Below are 19,096 nucleotides of genomic sequence, written 5' to 3' on the forward strand. Positions count from 1 at the left end.
GCCAAGCTGCTGAGTCTCCACTCCTCGTTCAGCCTGGCTCTGCCTTCCCCACCCTTGTCAACACCACCAGCAGCCTACAAATGACCAGATCTGCAGAAATGGCAAGGCTGCAAAAGTCAAGGAAAACCTAAAGAAGCGTGTCAGAACAAAGACTAAAGAGACACAACTCTCAAATGGGTTGGAAGCTTTTGCTATAAAGACATTATTGGAACAATCAGCGGAATCTGAACAGGGCCTCTGGGTGAAGGGATAAGTGGCCCCATGGAGAGAATACATATACGTATGTACCATTCTTAAAACAACTACGTATTTGGGGGTGGGGGAAGTCAGAGTAGGAGCTATTAGAAGACTCGGTCTTACTTAGAAGAGGGCCAAACTGAACTTCACATCGCTTTCCAAGACACATGAGCCACGACATGCACAATTTTAGTGAAGGTCTGGCGTGGCTGGTGGGAGAAGCACTTTGCACACAGTGTTTCTGTTACCCTGGGACATAGGATCCAACTGCTGAGATTCAGAACACATGTTTTTCCTGGTAGAGATGGAGTAATAAAATGCCCTAAAATCATTTCCAAGCTAAAATAAGTCACCCAAGAAGAAAGATAAACTATTTAACCTCAAGGAGAGGAGTGTTTCCCTTTCCTCAGAAACACGTCATTGTTAATCTAGGGCTGAAATGGCTGTAAAAGCAGGTCCAGGATGGTCTAAGCTCTGTAAAGGACTTAGGTAAAGCGAGTTGGGGAAAAAGTCCTGTGAGGCAAGATTTTGTACTAAGATGGACTAAGTCTTGGATGAACTGTTACATGGTAAATCCAATATAATTTCTTAATGTTTCATGCTTTAAAAAAAAACCATTTTTAAACCCCACAATTCCTTTGAGCCATACTACAAAACTGTAAGTCAGTGACTATGTAAATTCCAAGTACTATATTTTTCCTCTTGACTGTATTGAGTCCGTACACTCTAACAAACTTCGTTGATTAGGTGGGGCAAGAAGAGTCACGGGTAGTCTTCAATGGGTCTTTCTATCCCTGTATTAAGTTTCTCTGAACAGAAATCTGAACAATGAGATCTCAAAATATAACAAAGCAAAAGTACTAAGCAAGAAGGAAAAAATAGACACTTTCTAAATGAAAATGTAAGTTTAAAATACTCAACGGAGTCCAGCATTCAATATGGTTAAGTATACCAAGGAATAATCAGACTGCAAAACATTAATAAGGTTAAAAAAAAGAGAGAAAAGAGATTCTGTACACCTATTGGCATTTTTCCATCTGGATCAGGTAGATGGGAAAAACAGGCCCACACCACCCCCACGTTGCCTGTCCCACCCACCCTGTCCCATCTGGTCCAGTCCGGTCTGGTCCCAGAGGTCCTCAGAAGATTTAACATGCTAAGGCGAATTCACATTCCAAAAGCATTCACACAGGAAGGCATTCTGTTTGTTAACAAAACCCATTCAACAGATAACTAAGCCATTCATTTTTAGGTCTGTGAAACTGGGATGACACGTAGGGCACATTTCTTATTTTTATTTCAACATTTAAAATATTCACAGATGGAGTATTATATTCATTGACATCTCCATGGAAGATGTACCAAACAAAGCATACAGGTTATTCCACAATTACAGAATTACATATTTGTGACTATGTGAATGTTTACCCCTGGACTTTACCCGGAAAATACCACTTTAAAAAAAAAAAAAAAAACTTCTAAGTGCTTCACTGGATTAATTTCCATAAAAAAGTAAATAGCAAAGAATTTCAGGAGATACCTGAATATTAGCCAGCGCTTTTTAAAAATTTCAAGCTTTTACAGTGCTCTTTCTGACATCCCTGTAGGGAACACTTAAATAACACTCAATTCTTTCTCTTTTCCCCTCAATAGCCAAGCCAGGATGTATGTACTTTTTTTTTTCTAAGTCTTTTTTCCTATGTAGAAATAGGTCCATCATCACAGCAACTTGACTAGCTAATGAGGTAGGAGTATTCTTCAAAAGCATTTATAAAGTAAAAGCACTAAGAGAATAATCAAATTATAAAGAGGTTTTTTTTGTTTTTTGTTTTTTTAGTGGTTGTTCTTTAAGTAAAATGCCAAGGGCACTGGAAATTGGTCAAAACTACCCATACTTGAAAAGACAAAGAGGAAAACCCCATTGGAAAAACCCTGCTACAAGTTCACTCAAGGCTGGCATTAATTAAATGCATTCTGGCATTACCAAGTAAGAAACCGCTGCCTTAAAGTGCCAAGCTTTCTTCCTGGAAGAAATCTTACCAAGAAGGTAATTTTAAACAGAAAACCTCAGTTCCCTATCTTCCTCTCTTCTCAGTACAATTAACTGGTCTCTTCTTTTAAACCCAGTTCTCATCATTTCCTGTACCCAAAAAAAGATCAGTAATTTCTGTATATTGTATATCCAGTAACAGATTTAAATGAATTTAACAGTCAACTTATCAAATTCTGCCAGAGAAACACTCCTTATATGAAGCTTTTAATGACAGAATGTTATACAACTAGAAAATGCCTAGGTAACAGATTTCAGCACCATCTCTGTATTAGCAGATTGTTTCAAAATGCACACGAACCCTGAATTCATATATACCTAGGAAACTTTCCCGTTATTCCCTCTTCAACTACACCAAAATCAAAGTTCTGTGTTCTAACTACCCTTTCTGTATATATAAGGAATACTTTACAAATCCACCCTATTAAGTTAATAGAACACATATATGTTCCCAAATAAGGGGAAAGCCACCAGTCAAGTATTATTTGTCTAAAATGCCATTTTGAAGTACCTATTATCGGATGGAGGCTAAAATACCAGAAGAGAAGATTTATTTCCCCAATTATGCACCTATTAGGGTTACTGCTAAAAACATTAGAAAAATCATCTAAAAAATGTAAAAACATACTTAAAACAGAATAGCTGCCAGAAAAAAATTTAGTAACTATGTGTGTCCTGGCAGCTAGTTTTGAAACCAAGTCCTTGACAATTCCACTATAAAACGTTTTAGACGCAGTAATCAAACTTGTATAATAGTGCAACTCTCCGACATGGCAGTAAACCATTTAAGATTAGCTACCAAAAATAATTTGTTAACAAGAATTTTTTTTACATGTCTTTAAACTTTTCTTTTTACTATTCCATCTAGAATTATGTCCTAGCAATGTGCTCAAAATATCCTATGTCTCATTTAGTTTGAAGAGAATTCCTTCCTCTTCACTGCCACATTCTTTCATTTCAGTTATAGTTCCTTAAATTCTCTTCCTAAGGCACACCCTGCCCTATTTATTGCTGCAAAGCCCCTGAAATCTGTGCCTCAATCTGGGTCTGCCTCATCACTACACTTTAATGAAAATCACTTCAGAGTACCTGCTAAAACTTAGTTAACATTAAGTCTAGAATACTATTGTCCAGTAGATTAACTGCAAAAAAAAAAAACCAAGTCTACTAAGAGAAGGCCAAAAAACAGAAATATATGTTCTATATACTCTTTCTTCCAAAAACTGACCAAATTACCTAAAAGCTCAGTGATTTCTCTGGCTACATATAATCCATAGTCAATGTTATAAAATGAAATGTTAGGCCAGTAAGCTTTCACAATTTTTATTAAATCCTAATCTAATATAACAGTATCTGATTTTATAGACATCATCCCATGGTGAACATGTTTAATAAGTGAAAGTAAATCAGACATCGAAGTCATTATTCTCTGCAGACTAAGCAATAAGGTAACTACACAGAACACTACAGGTAACAACATACACTTACTTGCCAGAGTTTTCATACAAGTCATTTTTTTTATCAAACTATATCTCCTAATATTTAATACAGTAGAATTAGTGATTGTAGCTCTCATATAATATTTTAATTACAAGTACCTTATTGAGATAACTAACATTTTGACAGTTTCACTGACTTTCCAAATTAGTATAATATATTCAAGAAAGAGAACAAAAAAGTGAAATGAAAACTGAACATAACATTAAAGGAAAACGAAGTAAAAAAAAAGGGAAAGTGAAATATCACTGGGGTAGAAAAATCCAACAAGTCTAGACATTGGGCTGGAAGAAAACAGATCAACTATGGATTTCACAAGTCAAGAGTTTATAAATTCAATGCAATACAAATCCTTTGAATGTAAAAGCCAAGGTGAAACCAACAGGTCTATAAACTGTTACTTTTGGCCTTAAACAGTACCAACTCTTGATCAAAAAAGGCCACAACAGTTAAGATTGTATTACTTGATTTTATTTTACACTAGGTGGCGGGCACAAAGCAATCCTCCTTAATAAAGTTGACAATTAGCTTCACTCAGAACACTTTTAATAATGCACATAAAAAAAAAGTATTCATCTTACAAATTGTTCTGCAATCCAAATATACAATAGCTTAACGTTTAGAAAACAAAAGCCAATGTAAAAAGACAGATTAAAACAACTAGAACAGTACAGGTTTCATGTGGCTCTGATTTTACAGCTTTCTTACTGCGTCATCAATGTCCGCAATCTGTTCCTTCAGCTGGCTCCATTGCTCGGGATTTAAAGAAATACCTAAAACAAAGTTTTAAAAAATTAAAAGTTGGAAATCCCTTTAAGCTCTGACGATTTTCATACTTCCAACTAAAAAACTGCTTTAATCGACAACTGCCACTTTGACCGGCACAATGGTACCATATTGAGAGTCCAATCTCGTTACTACAGATGCATCACAATTACCTGAGCACACCAGTCTTACGCCCAGTTTTACTTCCAACACTGTATCCTGCACAATACTTAATATAGCCTGTGAGAACAAATGATGATGTGAAGATGTATCTCACAAAACCTTTCAAACTAGCAGGCTAAGTGGCCAGGTCCAGATTTCCTATGTGACACTCCATTTCTACATCCAGTTGGTTCCAACATTTGCTCAAAATTTCTATAGGAACTCAAGGTGAACAACTTTGTGATGAGTTCTTCCAGAAGCATTCATTTCACTTTGGAAAAATTCCTGGGATGTGACCCATACAGGACTTCTCAGAATATACATAGTGGTTAAAAATGCATTCTGGAGTCCTGCTGTCAAGGTTCAAATCCCAGCCTCCCTATCACTAACTGTATGACCTTAAAAAAAAAAAAAAAAATCTCTAAGCCTCAGTCTCCTCACCAGTAAAATGGTATTTACATCTCAAAGTGGTATTATGAATCAATAAATTAGCTAATCTGAGGAAAAAGCTGAGTGTATGACCTGACACATAAGTAAACACTTAAAATGTTAGCTAATAACATGTCTTCTCTATTTAAAAAGTAAAAATGTGAAGAGAAAGTACTTTGCACTTGGAACTTCTAATGTCCTAATACTTGACCCATATAAAAACAAAAATAAACTAGAATTGGAAGAATTAGTGTATTTCTCAAAAAACTACTGGGAGGCCATGAACTTGAGAGGAAGGCTGAAGAACATACTGGGTCAACACCTTGGACGGGCTTTAAAGCTGATTAAATTCTTTTAATAAACGCCTGCAGGAACAAGAGAAGAAATCTGGCACTGGCCACAGTGAAACAACTAAATGAGCAGTCCAGAAGTGGCCTTGAAAGAGAAAAGGTTAAAGGGTAGAAAAACATAGAGGTTAGGTTTAATAAACTAAGAACTGCATGAAGCAAACAAGTGGTACCTTCAAGATGACAAACAGGCGGAGTAGAAGATAAAAATATCTTTTTTATCTAAGGATCAACCTAAAGCAGCTAACTACCCCAATATATGAATTTATGTTAGTACATATATTCTCTAGGTATATGATGAATAAATAAAGCATGTTTCTATGATGCTGATATGCTTGGGACTAGGTGAAGCACAAACAGAAGAAGGACAAAGACCCGCTTTGGATGCCCCCTCCCAAAGGATATCCTTCAGATGAACCAAAAGGAAAACACCGTAAGCCAGAATTTTTCATTCCCAATTTTACAACTTCCCAGATCATGCCTGCTCTACTTAAGAATTCACGTCAATTTTTTTTTCTAAAGTCACATCCAAGCAAATTAGCAACCAAATGAAGTGATATTAGGGTTATTTTTTTCTGGGTTTTATTCCAACAGCTATTCAAGACATGTCATTAAAATAAGTTAAATATCATGTCTAAAAGACTACATACAAAAAACAAAGAATCAACTTAATGAGGATGTTCCAAATGCACTGCCAACATTATTTCAATTTTAAATAAGGTAGGTTACTTTTTAGTTTAGTTCTAATTATTAGAACCAAATTCAGGAAATTAAATCTCACCTTTTCTTCCAGGTTTCATTTCACCTTCTGGATCCATCCAATATTCTCTAATATCAATTAGGACTTTCCCTTTAAAGTCCCGAACACTGACGTACCTCATTTTCCCAATCTGCAAAAGAAACAAAAACACAGAAAGGTATTCACTTCAACAGTGGTGTCCCTATTTATATTCACAACTTGCCGCACACTCCCTCTACTTTTAATCAAAGTAACTATTCTCAGTATCAAAACTACAACCAAAGGAAATGTCACTGTTAAGAAGAAATCTTTCTTAAAAAAAAAAAAAAAAAGAAATCTTTCTTAAAAACATGGAAAAAACAAAGTACATCTCACACTTCCAATCATTTTTACATTAAAGAAATCATTAGTAAAACAGAGCAACACTGGAACTGGAAAACAGTTCCTCAAAAAATTAAAAATGGAATAACTGATCCAGCAGCCCCACTTCTGGGTATGAACCTAAAAGAAATGAAAGCAAGGTCTTATTTATACACCCATGTTCACAGCAGCATTACTCACAACAGCCCAAAGATGGAAACAGCCCACATGTCCGTCGTGAGATGAATGGATAAACAAAATGTGATATATATACATACCGTGGAGCCTTTAAAAAGGAAATCCTGTAACATGCTACAACATGGATGAACCTTACTGACATGTGCTAAGTGAAATAAACCACTCACAAAAAGATGCATACTGGGGCACCTGGGTGGCTCAGTCGGTTAAGTGTCCAACTCTTGATTTCACCTCAGGTCATGAGGGTCGTGAGATCAAGCCCCACATGGGGCTCTGCGCTAGGTGGGTCTACTTGAGATTCTCCCTCTGCCCCTGCCCTTCCCCCGCACTCAAGCTCCCACTCTAAAATAAATAAATCTTTTAAAAAAAATGCATACTGCATGATTCCACTTATACAAGTGCCTACACTAGTCAGACTCAGAGACCGAAAGCAGAATGGTAGTTATCAGGGGTCAGGAGAAGAGGGAGAGGGGAGTTTAAGTTTTGCTAAAAGAAGACTTTTGGAGATCTGTCTCACAATAATATGAACATACTTAACACTACTGCTTAAAAATGGTTAAGATGGTAAATTTTATGTTGTGTTTTTTACCACAAAAATCCTTAGAAAGCCAACTTTTGCAGTACAAACTACAATCAGTAGGAATCCACAGACCCCACTACCTATATACCATTCTAAAAATCCAGAGATCCAGTCAATAAAACATGAGAAAGCTTTTCCTTTTAGACATTAACATCTTTAATACACTTCACCATAGTCTCAAATTAAGAACTTAAAACTACCCACAGAAAACTATTTTTCAAAAACTTTATACTGTGCTTAACAAACTACAAATTCCACAGAGAAGGAAAAGGTTTTACTCAACAAAGTGTCTGTAAGCACTTTCCAGGATGTCTTACGCTGTAAGACACTGTCTTTACTGTCTAGCACTTCAACACGTCATACTTTCTGATCAAAACTTTTAACGCCTATATCTATCTCTTACTCATTCTAAAACTACTCTTCAATCCTACTAAAAACTGGCCATGATTTTTGTGCTTAGAACATCTCAACATGTAAAGATTCTGGGTATGGCTATGTTCCTTTTCCTTCTAACCTGGGTCCCTTGATTATTAATAATCCTTTTAATTAAGATACTAAGTATTACTGTAGCAGAATCACAGCTGTGCTGACCCAGTACTTATTAATGGTTTCCATCTTGCATATGTCCCCTTAGACTGCTTTTTCTTGTCTCAGCCAGGTCTGGTTCATTTTCCTTTAGTTTTCTATCCTTAAGTTTCTGATCCTGCTGGTGTGTCCCTACTTTATACCCCATGCTTTATGGAGAAAATGAAGTCCACTCAATTTGGGTAAATGCCTTCAAATCTCTCTTCTCTGTACTCACAACACCATCAATTCTTAACTTTTTACTTTTTCTATCCCATTTCTTACTTATGCATTCTTTCCCTTTCCAATGGCTTATCTACCATTTCCTAACATGCTCAATCCCCTCTTTCTATAAAGCATTTTCCCTAATCTGCAGTATTCTGTAACTTTCTCCATGTTTCATTCTTCCTTTTATTGCTAAATTTTGGAAGGATAAAAAATACTGTTTCTAATTGAATTCCCACCGCCTACTCTAAAGTCACCAGTGATCTTATGGGCAGTTTTAATGGCTTATTTTTTCATCAATCTTCTTTGTACCCCCCTAGTGCCTATCATACTAGGTTCCCCATAAACTGTTTTAGTGAATAAATTAAATAAGACCAAAATAATTATCACAATGAAACTGTTAATTGTGATTTATAATACTGATTTAACAACTCTAAGAAATGTGTAAGTATCTTAAGCAGCCAACCACAGATCTGAACATTGTTTCATTTTGGTTTTTAGTAAGCCCTCTAGCTAGTAAGCCCATGAGCTAGCTCAGTATATAATACTAAAATGTACTGAAAACCTACTAAAGTGATATTGATTAGGTTAAGTCAAGTACGAGTTCGGTGTGGGCTTCAGCATGTGGAAGAGACCTTAGATATTAGGATCTAACCTTGAAATATGACAGCCTATTAGTTAAGTAAAAGAGACCAAAATGACAAGGACATAGAAGGAACTAAGCAGAAAGATTCAATACTGCTGAGACTCAAGGACAGGCTGACTAGATGGAGCTATACTGAAGAGGACTTGAAAAACCAGGAAGAGATCCTGGAGCCTTTATAGGTTCTTGAACTAAGGGCCAAACACAGAAGCAGAAAAAATACTACTACTCCTCTCTTCTGCAAGGCTTGTATTCCTGACAATCTAAAAATCTGAAAACAGGGTTAAAACTTTAAAATCGCACTAGAGGGACACCTGGGTGGCTCAGTCAGTTAAGTGTCTGCCTTCGGCTCAGGTCACAATCAGCAGGGAGCCTGCTTCTCCCTCTGCCTGACGTTCCCCCCCCGCCGCTTGTGTGTGCTCTGACAAATAAATAAAATCTTTAAAAATAATAAATAAAAAAAATAAAATCGCACTAGAAAAAGAATTAAAATCAAGACTGAAAGCAAATCTTTTTTTTTAAAAGAGAGACAAGCACGTTGTAAGTATATTAATGGTATTTTACCAGTCTTAAATTAGTACTAACAACTATTTAATTATTTTATCATAAAGAACATGGAACAGGGCGCCTGGGTGGCTGTTGTTAAGCATCTGCCTTTGGCTCAGGTCATGATCCCGGGGTCCTGGGATCGAGCCCCACATCGGGCTTCTCCCTCTCCCACTCCCCCTGCTTGTGTTCCCTCTCTCGCTGTGTCTGTCAAATAAATAAAATCTTTAAAAAAAAAAAAATTGAATACAATAAATACACAACAAACGGTTAGCTAGGTACTTTTAATTTCTACTCTTGCTCCCTAGGAACTATTCAGAAGCTCCTTTATCCATGATTTCAATGAGGTGTGCTATAAATATTGTTTGCCACAGATTAACAGAAAAGGCATTTTCCTCCTCCCAAATATGGCTGACCATCCACATATCCAAAACTTTGTGAACGTACAATCTGAAGTCCATAATCACTTTTCAAGTGACTTTATTTGATGTACAGTAAATAAGAAATTATTCAAAGTGAGAAAAGGTACAGATGAGTAAAATGATACTCTAGAATTTGCTAACAACGTTTCAGAGAACAGCAGCACCAAAGAGCTGTGGGGTTGGAACAAAGGGCAACTGTGGGAACACCCACTCACACTGTTCTACCCAAATGAGTCTCTGATTATAATCTGAAACTTACTATGCATTTTGTAGCTCATCTCCAGTGTATCAGTGTTCATTTTAACATAAAAAGTTTTAATGAAAATCTCCCAAGAGGGTCCCTACAGAAAAATGCACCACGTTTATCCCTGTGACTTCATTCTCCGATACCAAAGCAGCAAAACCATAGCAGTACGTACATTCACTCCAGAGTTTAAGCAGTAGTGGATGGCATCAGAGGAAGGAGAAAGTTAGAAGGATGCTTTGCCCCTAAGATCAGGAACAAGGCATGGATGTCTACTCTCATCATTTGTTTTCAATATACTAGAAATATTAGCAATAAAGAAAAAGAATTAAAAGGATGATGTAAAACAGACAAAATCAACACCACCACAGAAAGTTCTAAGAAGTCTCTAAAAAGTACATATGCAACCTATTATAAATACACAGTACATATATATTTACATTATATTAGTAATACTATAACATCTTTTCTAGCAATGAACTGGAAAATCAAGTTAAGAAAGCAGAGATTTCTGATAGAACCAAAAAACATAAAATACCAGGGGTGCCTGGGTGGCTCAGTCGGTTAAGCTTCTGACTCTTGGTTTCAGCTCAGGTCGTGATCTCAGGGTCATGAGATGGAGCCCCTCATCGAGCTCCATGCTCATCAGGGAGTAGGCTTCTCTCCCTCTGCCCCTCCCCCCCCCCGCATGCATGCTGTCTCTCAAATCTTTAAAAAATATATGTAAAATACTTAAGAATAAATTTAACAAAAGATGTGCAAGACCTCTATCATGAAATTCACAAAAGAGACAAATTTAAGATCTAAATAAATGCAAAGAGACACCATGTTCGTGAACTGGAAGACTCAGTATTGCCAAGCTGCCTATTCTCCCCAAACTGATCTTCAGCCTGACCCAATCCCAATCAAAATCCCAGTAGGCTTTTTGGTAAAAACTGACAAGCCTTATTCTATAATGTGTATGGAAATACAAAATACGCAGAAGAGCAAAATCATTCTGAAGGTGAAGAATAATGTTAAAGGACTTTCACTACCTGATTTCAAGACTCACTATAAAAGCGCAGCAGTTGTGACTTGTGATACTGAAGTAAAAAGTATTCAATGGAATAAAACAGAGATCAGAAATAGACATGTATTTTATATATTCATGGATTCTCATTATAAAGATCCAACATGAGTCAATGGAAAAAAGTCTTTTCAACAAATGGTACAGAACAACTGGATCTCTCTGCGGGAAGAAATGAGTTCACCTATTTCACACCATACACAGAGAAACTAAACTAATTCTACGTGGATCACACACCTAAGCATGAAAGTTATTAACTATAAAAATTCTAGGGAAAAAAACAGTGGCAAAATTTGTGTGGCCTTGGGGTAGGTAATGTCATTAAAAAGCATTAACCATAAAAGGAAAAAAATTTATAAAAATGGACTTAATCAAAATTAAAGCTTTCTAAAAATGCTTAAGAAAATTAAGAGGCTCTTAAAAAAAAAAAGGACGCCTGGGTGGCTCGGTTGGTTGAACATTTGCCTTCAAGCTCAGGTCATGATCTGAGGGTCCTGGGATCGAGTCCCGCATCGAGCTCGTTGCTCAGCGAGGAGCCCACTTCTCCCTCTGCCTGCCGCTCCCCCTGCCTGCACGCGCTGACAAATGAATAAAATTTTCTTTAAAAAAAAAAAAAAAAAACAGATGGGGAGCCTGGGTGGCTCAGTCAGTTAAGCGACTGCCTTCGGCTCAGGTCATGATCCCAGGGTCCTAGGATTGAGCCCTGCATGGGCTCCCTGCTCAGTGGGGAGTCGGCTTCTCTCTCCCTCTGCCTGCCACTCCCCCTGCTTGTGCTCTCTCAAATAAATAAAAATCTTAAAAAAAAAAAGAAAGAAAATTAACAGGCAAAGCAGAAACCTAAAGAAAATATCCACTATACTTATAGCTGACAAAGAACTTGTACCTAAAATACATGAAGAACTCTTTCAACTCAATAAATCAAATGTCCTCTATTTTTTTAATGGGCAAAAAAGACTTGAACAAAGCACAAAGTAAACTACAATGAGCTCCTACTACACATCCGTTAACTCACGTTAATAGCATTAAATACTGACAATGAACCCAGTGAGGATATGAAGCAACTGGAATCTCTCACATTGCTGGTGGGTGCATAAAATGGTACAGCTACTAGAGAAAACAGTTTGACAGTTTCTTACGAAGCTAAACATACACTTAGCCTATGACCCAGCAAATGCATCTGATATTGATCCAAAAAGGAAAAAAAAAATTCAAAGACTTTTACAAGAATGTTCCCATCAGCTTTATTCCTAACAGCCCAAAACTAGATAGAAACAACCCAAATGTCTATCCCAAGTGAATGGATAACAAATTGTTGTATAATCCTACAGTGGAATACCACTCAGCAATAAAAAGGAACTACGAATAACAGTAAGAACTGACCCCAAGCTGTTACACCGAGCGAAAGAAGCCAGACACAAAACAATACAAACCAAACAATTCCATTTATATGAGGTTCTAGAACAGGAAAAATAAATATATAGTAACAGAAATCAGATCAGTAGTTACCTCAGGCAGAGGGAATGACTGCAAAGGGAGGCCAAGACGGAACTTTCTCGGGTAATGGAAACTGCCTCACTATAAGAGAACCATGTCTACTTGGCTCATCACTGCACACCCAAAACTCAGTAAGGCCTGATGAAATACAGTCTTTCAAAGCCATCAGAAAATTAAAAATATGTATCAATTTTATACATAACTATGCATTTTATATACATGTACTTCAACTAATAATTATGCCCCCTTCTTGAAAAATTTCCCTTGCTATACCTCGATCTTCAATCTTATTCCCCACTATATACAGAGCGCCGATTTCAGTAAACCCACCTGCCTCTCCTGTTCTTTTTTAAAGAAATATCTATTTTAGAGAGAAAGCAAGTGAGCATTTGGGGGGGGGGGGGCGCCTGAGAGAGAAGGAGAGAATCTCAAGCAGATGCCCTGCTGAGGGCGGAGCCCAACACAGGCTCAATCTCAAAACCCTGAGCAGAAACCAAGAGTCCCACACTTAACCAACTGAGCCACCTTGGCGCCCCTCACCTCTCCTGCTCTTATCAAGCCCAAACTTTGCAGGCCGTACTGCTGCTGCTTCTCCAGTAATACCCCACCCGTATTTCACAGCCCAATACTAGACCTATCTCCTCCAAACTGCTTCCTAAATGTGCTTTTCTCAATCTTTTTTGGGTATCTATCACTTTTAAATTGTTTAACACTTAGCCAAACTACAGGTTTCTAGACTTTAACAATAATCTAGCATCTTATAAATGACTTTCGTTTCAATGAACCTGCTCCTATATTTCAACAACTATCCTTATATTAAATTAAGGTACTTTCCACATTTGTCAGATCAAGCCAGACACTAAGTCCTCAGGATCTCGGACACTACCTGGAACATGTTATCATCTCTGCTGCTGCTCTGCTTAGAGGACGACAGGGCTCTTGAAGTTTCACCAGTCTTTTGCTTCTTTACAGGTTTTTCTGGAGTAACTTGCTTTTTCCTCTTTAACTTGAAAGAAAAACAAGCACAATGGTTAAAATTTGCACACATAATAAGACACATCTCAGGTTCAAACACTTCATTACTTTTTAAGACTTAAAGGCTCAAAGTACTATATTTATTAAGAAAAAAATCATAAATATATACACAGGCAAGTTTCACTTGACAATAGAACTATGGAGCTAACCTAATATCTAACAGTGTTTTCAAAGTGTGTTCTCAGAAACCCAAAAAATACTTCAGGCATCATACTGGTAATAACCAGAGAAACAATTCTTTTCTAGACCAGGATCCCACATCCAATTTCTTCGGGGGGGGGGGGGGGGGAAGCGATGGGGGGGACTGCTGCTTTTGAATAAATTTTGGAAACCCCAAGTCTACTAAAGTTAGTCAGCAACTTATATTTTTACAAAAGATATATATTAATTAGGAAGAATACAGCCAACTTATTCCAACCCAGGATATGTTATTTATTCCCTGCCTATTCCAAAAGGGACTTAAATTGACTTTGAAAATTTTTGAGTATGCAAAGCTAAGAAAACTATTTTGTACTGGGCACTAGAAGTCAACAACTCAAGAACTTCATCATAAAAATCACTGAAGGTGGACAGCAATGTGTTGGATTAGCATCCAAAATCAAGACAATGTCTTAAATAAAGCAACATTATTGTAAAAACTTTTTATATAGCCTCATTCTTAAAATGACCTAACAGCCTATGGAAACTAGTAGAGTTCCTCCCAACCTAAACAGCAGAGGGCAGTCATGCTCCTTAGTGGAAAGTATAAACTAGTATGTTAATGTCTTACTAAATTAGATGAAGTTACGTAAAATAGAATGTACACATGTATATAAACTGAAAAAGTGAATGTATTACTGTGTTGACAGGACTAATGTACTATTAATAGCAAAAATAGCAAAAATCACCTCAGCTCAAAAGTAGAAAGTGATTGATTATTCTTTATATAGGAGCTGGATATTCTCCATGGACTGACACATAAAAGTTCAGTAAAAATTTGTTTTCAAATTCAAAGGCCATACCGGGTGTGAATAAAAAACCTAAGAGATATTTCCTTCTGGAGTATAGCTATGTATGTTGAGGCCTTATTGCAACCTTTAGGTTATATATTCTGTATTTCCCTATACAGGTCCATCTTCTCCAAGATTCTCCCATAAGCTCTTTTAACTAACACTGCCAACTAAACTCAGACACATAATTATGTAAGCTCCTAGGAATTAAAAAAACAGTTCTGCACAGAAGCTCTGACTACAGTGTGAGAGGCTCAGTTAAGCGGAATACACCACTCCCAGCACAGTTGTCATCCAATGTAGAAAAAGGCTGTTGTCAAAATGGGGAATTTCATGTTAGTTTTGCTGGGTGTTGATTTAACTAAAAGGAGGGGACCAGAGTAAATAACATTCTAACTTAGAATGTACCAAGCCTACATTTTAAGTAATCCTAGTGGGCTGGATAAAAATCAACCGCTGAGAAGGCGGTCAAAACTGACATCTGCATTCAAAGAGTTCAGGTAATTTAACTCAACTACAACACACAATACCTAGAGTTTAGGCAGATTTCTCAATAATGGCAAATAGCAAATTGGCCTCATTATAATGCTATTCCCCGGAGGGAATAAGGTGGTGGTTCTGTAGCTTTGGGGTTCCTAGAAGACTTGCTCAAGTCTGATTCAGGGGCTGGAAGTGTGCATGTACAAGTACCCTAGGCCCTTTGGTCAAGTGGTCCAGGAGCCTTCTGCACTTTGAGAAACACCCACCTAGGCGCTCATTTTACCATTCTGACATGCCTTGCTGTCCTTCAGAACTGGATGTGGACAATACTGCTGAATTAAGTATCACAGAAATGACTTGCATTAATAGTCACCTTTTTGTCAACCTCACTGTCAGAATCACTGCCAGAAGAGCTTGAAGAAACAAGTTCCTTTGATTTAGGCATTCTGAAAGAAAAATACATTATACACAATAATTTACAAACTGTTCTCCTACCTTCGACTTGACTCTTTCCCAAGCAAAAATTCAAGAAGTTCCATGGTTCTACCATTTTGTGGTACTGGAGTTGTTAGGCTAAGCACAATGCTAAAAGTTATACTTTTTTTTTTTTTTTAAGATTTTTTTATTTATTTATTCATGAGAGACAGAGGAGGAGAGAGAGGGAGAGAGAGAGAGAGAGAAGCAGAGGGAGAAGCAGGCTCCCAAGGAGCAGGGAGCCCGATGCGGGACTCGATCCCAGAACCCTGGGATCATGACCTGAGCCGAAGGCAGACGCTTAACCATCTGAGCCACCCAGGCGCCCTAGAAGTTATACTCTTAATTTATACTCTTCCAAGTTGAAAATAACACCCAGAACCCAGCAAGGAGAATCCAGCAAGGAGAAAGAACTAAATGTCACACATATCTCATACTCCTACACCTCTTTCTCAAAGCCATTGGGTCTTTTTATACTTCATTTTAGAGGAGTTAGATGTTTATACGTAGAATAAATTGTAAGAAGGAAGCTGACAGCAATCTGTTAAAACCAGGAATAGGAATATTCTCAGTACTGCTTTATATTTCTCACTGATGAGACCTAACAGAATTATTCGCTGCAGGAACTGACCCCAACATTCACACAACATGGGGAACAGCTGCACTCTACAGATGTAATTCATTTGCCAGTATAATCCTATTTTTTCATATTTTGTAAATGTTCTTAATTTTCTTTGGCTTTTTGATCATGCCATCAAAATGACAAGCACTAATTCAGAGTTCACAAAGTTAAACAATTTTTTACAGTTCATTACATTTTACACTGATTTTTCTACTCTGAAATGTAACTACATTTTGAAGAATCTGCTTATGGGAGGGGCAAAACCTTTTCTCAAATTCACCTATGACCCTCACTCCCCCCAAATAGAGGTACATAACCCAATATCTTGCTTTCAGGTGGATCTTTACTGAGTGCCTGAGCACAGCAAGACAGAGAACCTTGTGCATCTACTTTTGCAGAAGATTAAAAAAAAAAAAGCTAAAGCCCAAATTTCAAGGAATTCCAAGGCACTCTTTTCAAGGCACTTAACAATACCAGGTGGTAAACCACTTATTATTAAAGGATCTTTAGCCCTCCCCATCTCCAGAAAGACTGAGTCTTATTAATTTTTGTATGCCCTAAAGGGCCCAATATGTACAACACAGTCTACAAATGTTGAATAAAGGAAAAAAAGTCTTCATTTCCTCCTCAAAAAATCCTAAGTAATCCAGCTCTCTAGACTAAACTTCCTTGGCACTAACACTAAATGTGTTCCACATTAGGAGGTCAAGGTAAAAGAAGTGGGCCATCCATCCCAATTCTAGCGACTAATTTCAAAAAGCTCAAACATGCACAACCAGCCATGTTGATTTGAACTGGTAATTTCTTGAGGAGAAGAGTAAATTCTGAGGGGACCAGCAACGTTCAGAACCAGATTTTATGTACTATTCCTGTTACTGCTCCATTTTACAACCTAAACTCCAAAAGCAATTTAGGTTTTTTAATGCTAGCAGCTAATAATGCCAAGAAACATTTTTTAAAAGGTAATTAAATCGGACATAACCTATTTTTCACTTTGAAACAGTCAAGCATAACTATACGGTCTATTAATAATAGCTGCGGGGGGGGGCTGCCTAAGATCATTTCAAAGAACGACCTCGTAATTAACCCAAATTAGAAGATCATTCAACAACAGAAAAGATAATGGTAACCAACACCACTTTGAACTTTTGACAGATTTTTACTTTTACTTATCTTTACTGTTCGAAGGAGGCAGGCCAGTAATTCGGGAAGGTGATACTAAAACGCTAATTAAGAATATATACAAAACGCAACTGAAAAAATGAATTTCGGTCTGTGATGATGGCGTGGAGGGAAGATTAGAAAAGACGAGGTGAAAAATAAACCTGGACTAAAGGGCACAGGAATTCGGTACAACACGAGGGTGATGAGCACCAAGACGGGGAAGGGGGTCGCGCGGTGCCAGGAAGCTTCTGGAACCCTGGGGCTGGCAACCGCTGAGGCAGGGGGAGACAGGTTGGTCGGAGGGGGCGTGGGAGGCGGCGAAGTGCGAGGAGACCTTATGGGAAGAGGAGGGACTTGCACCAAGCGCCATTTTCTTCTCTCGAAGCGCTAGCTACCCCCAGCACACCAGCCGTCCTTCCCCCAACCCCCCCAGCCCTCCTCCGACGGGGTCCGCTCTCTCCCTCCCCTAGAAAGCGCCCCCCCAACCCTGGATGCCGGGGTTCGAGCCCCAGCCAGGCCTTGAGGAGAAGCAGTCTCCGCACGCGCCCGTGCCGTGGCCCGGGCCGCCGCGGCATTGTCCCGGGGGCGCCCGGGCCCCCTCCCCACGGCTCCTCGCCTCCGCCCGGCCGCGCCCCGCCGCCAGGGGCCGCCGCACTCGCCGCGCCGGGGCCATTCCCGGGAGCCAGCTTCTGGCGCGGAGAGGCCTGTAGGGCATGGGGCGCGGGTCGCGACGGAGGAGGAGATCCAGGGAGGCCGAGGCGGGGAGGTCTGGCAACGCCGCCATTTCCCCCGGCCGTCGCCTTGCGAGCGGGGTGGAGGCCGCGGGCGGCTCGCGGCCCGGCTGGGAGGGTGGGGGCCGGCTAGGCAGGGGTTCGAGGGGTGGGGGCGGGGTCCCCCAGCACTCACGCTCCACTCTCGCAGCCGAACCTCTTTCTGCTCGCTCGCTTGCAACTGACAGAGAACCGGAAGTGACGGAAGCCCAGAGACGCCGGCCCCGCCCCTCGGGGGTTGCGCACACATGACGGGGCGTGGCCTCCCTGCCCAAACCAACACCGAGACCCTTTCCAGGGCCTTAAAGGGACCGGCCCTCGTCCTCAGCCAGTCCCTTGAAAGTGAAATGCATCAAAGTTTAAGTATGACCTGTGAGTGAATGAGGGCACGAAGAAAACATGAATGAGAAACATCGAGCTTTGCACTTGTTCCGTAAATGTTTCTTGTACTAAAGTGAAGTGTTCATACTGAAAAAGCCCCTTTTCCCAGAAATGGTCCTTAACCCCCATTCCCAATATTTGACTCTGGCTGGTAAAATCCAAAGGAAGGAAGCCAAAGTCACATGTTTAATTCCAGAAAGTGCAAGAAGTCTTTACAGAAGTCCTTGGCCACACACACACCCTTATTCTTAAACTGAAGTCCTGGGGGTGGTTCACAGAAGAGAAATCTACAGTACAAGCAGGAACATGACCAATAGAGTATTTGAGTGTATATTTAATGAATGCCTACTATAGCCAAGAATATATATAAAGTTTTATTTATCCAACACACATTTATCAAGCACCCAGTATGTGCCAGGCACTGCACGAGACACTTTGCATATATCATTCATCCTAAAAAGCACTTTCCAAAGTAGGAATAATTATTCTATTTTATAATGAAGAATTATAGGGTCAACAAGGTTGAATAAGCTGCTGGAGGTTATGGGAATGAGTCACAATTCAAACCCTGCACGGTCTGCCTGACTCAGACTGCTGCAGGCTGGGGGAGAAT

General features: G+C 39.0%; 1 protein-coding gene across 2 annotated transcripts; it reads right to left on the bottom strand.

Moving 5' to 3' along the window:
* Positions 1-1,517: 1,517 nt before the first annotated feature.
* SUB1 (SUB1 regulator of transcription) lies at positions 1,518-18,330 on the bottom strand. 2 transcript variants are annotated; one of them, XM_027606288.2, is made up of 5 exons: positions 18,239-18,330; positions 15,446-15,518; positions 13,455-13,574; positions 6,269-6,377; positions 1,518-4,557 (listed from the first exon to the last, which is right to left on the bottom strand). In XM_027606288.2, the coding sequence occupies exons 2-5, from the start codon at positions 15,515-15,517 to the stop codon at positions 4,478-4,480; spliced, it is 381 nt and encodes a 126-aa protein (XP_027462089.1). In that variant the 5' UTR covers position 15,518; positions 18,239-18,330; the 3' UTR covers positions 1,518-4,477. The 2 variants fall into 2 exon arrangements, with proteins under 2 accessions (XP_027462089.1, XP_027462090.1); XM_027606289.2 differs by having other exon boundaries at positions 18,260-18,278.
* Between the last annotated feature and the right edge of the window lie 766 nt (positions 18,331-19,096).

The sequence above is a fragment of the Zalophus californianus genome, chromosome 5 (genome assembly GCF_009762305.2).
Source record: "Zalophus californianus isolate mZalCal1 chromosome 5, mZalCal1.pri.v2, whole genome shotgun sequence".
NCBI classification, from domain to species: domain Eukaryota; kingdom Metazoa; phylum Chordata; class Mammalia; order Carnivora; family Otariidae; genus Zalophus; species Zalophus californianus.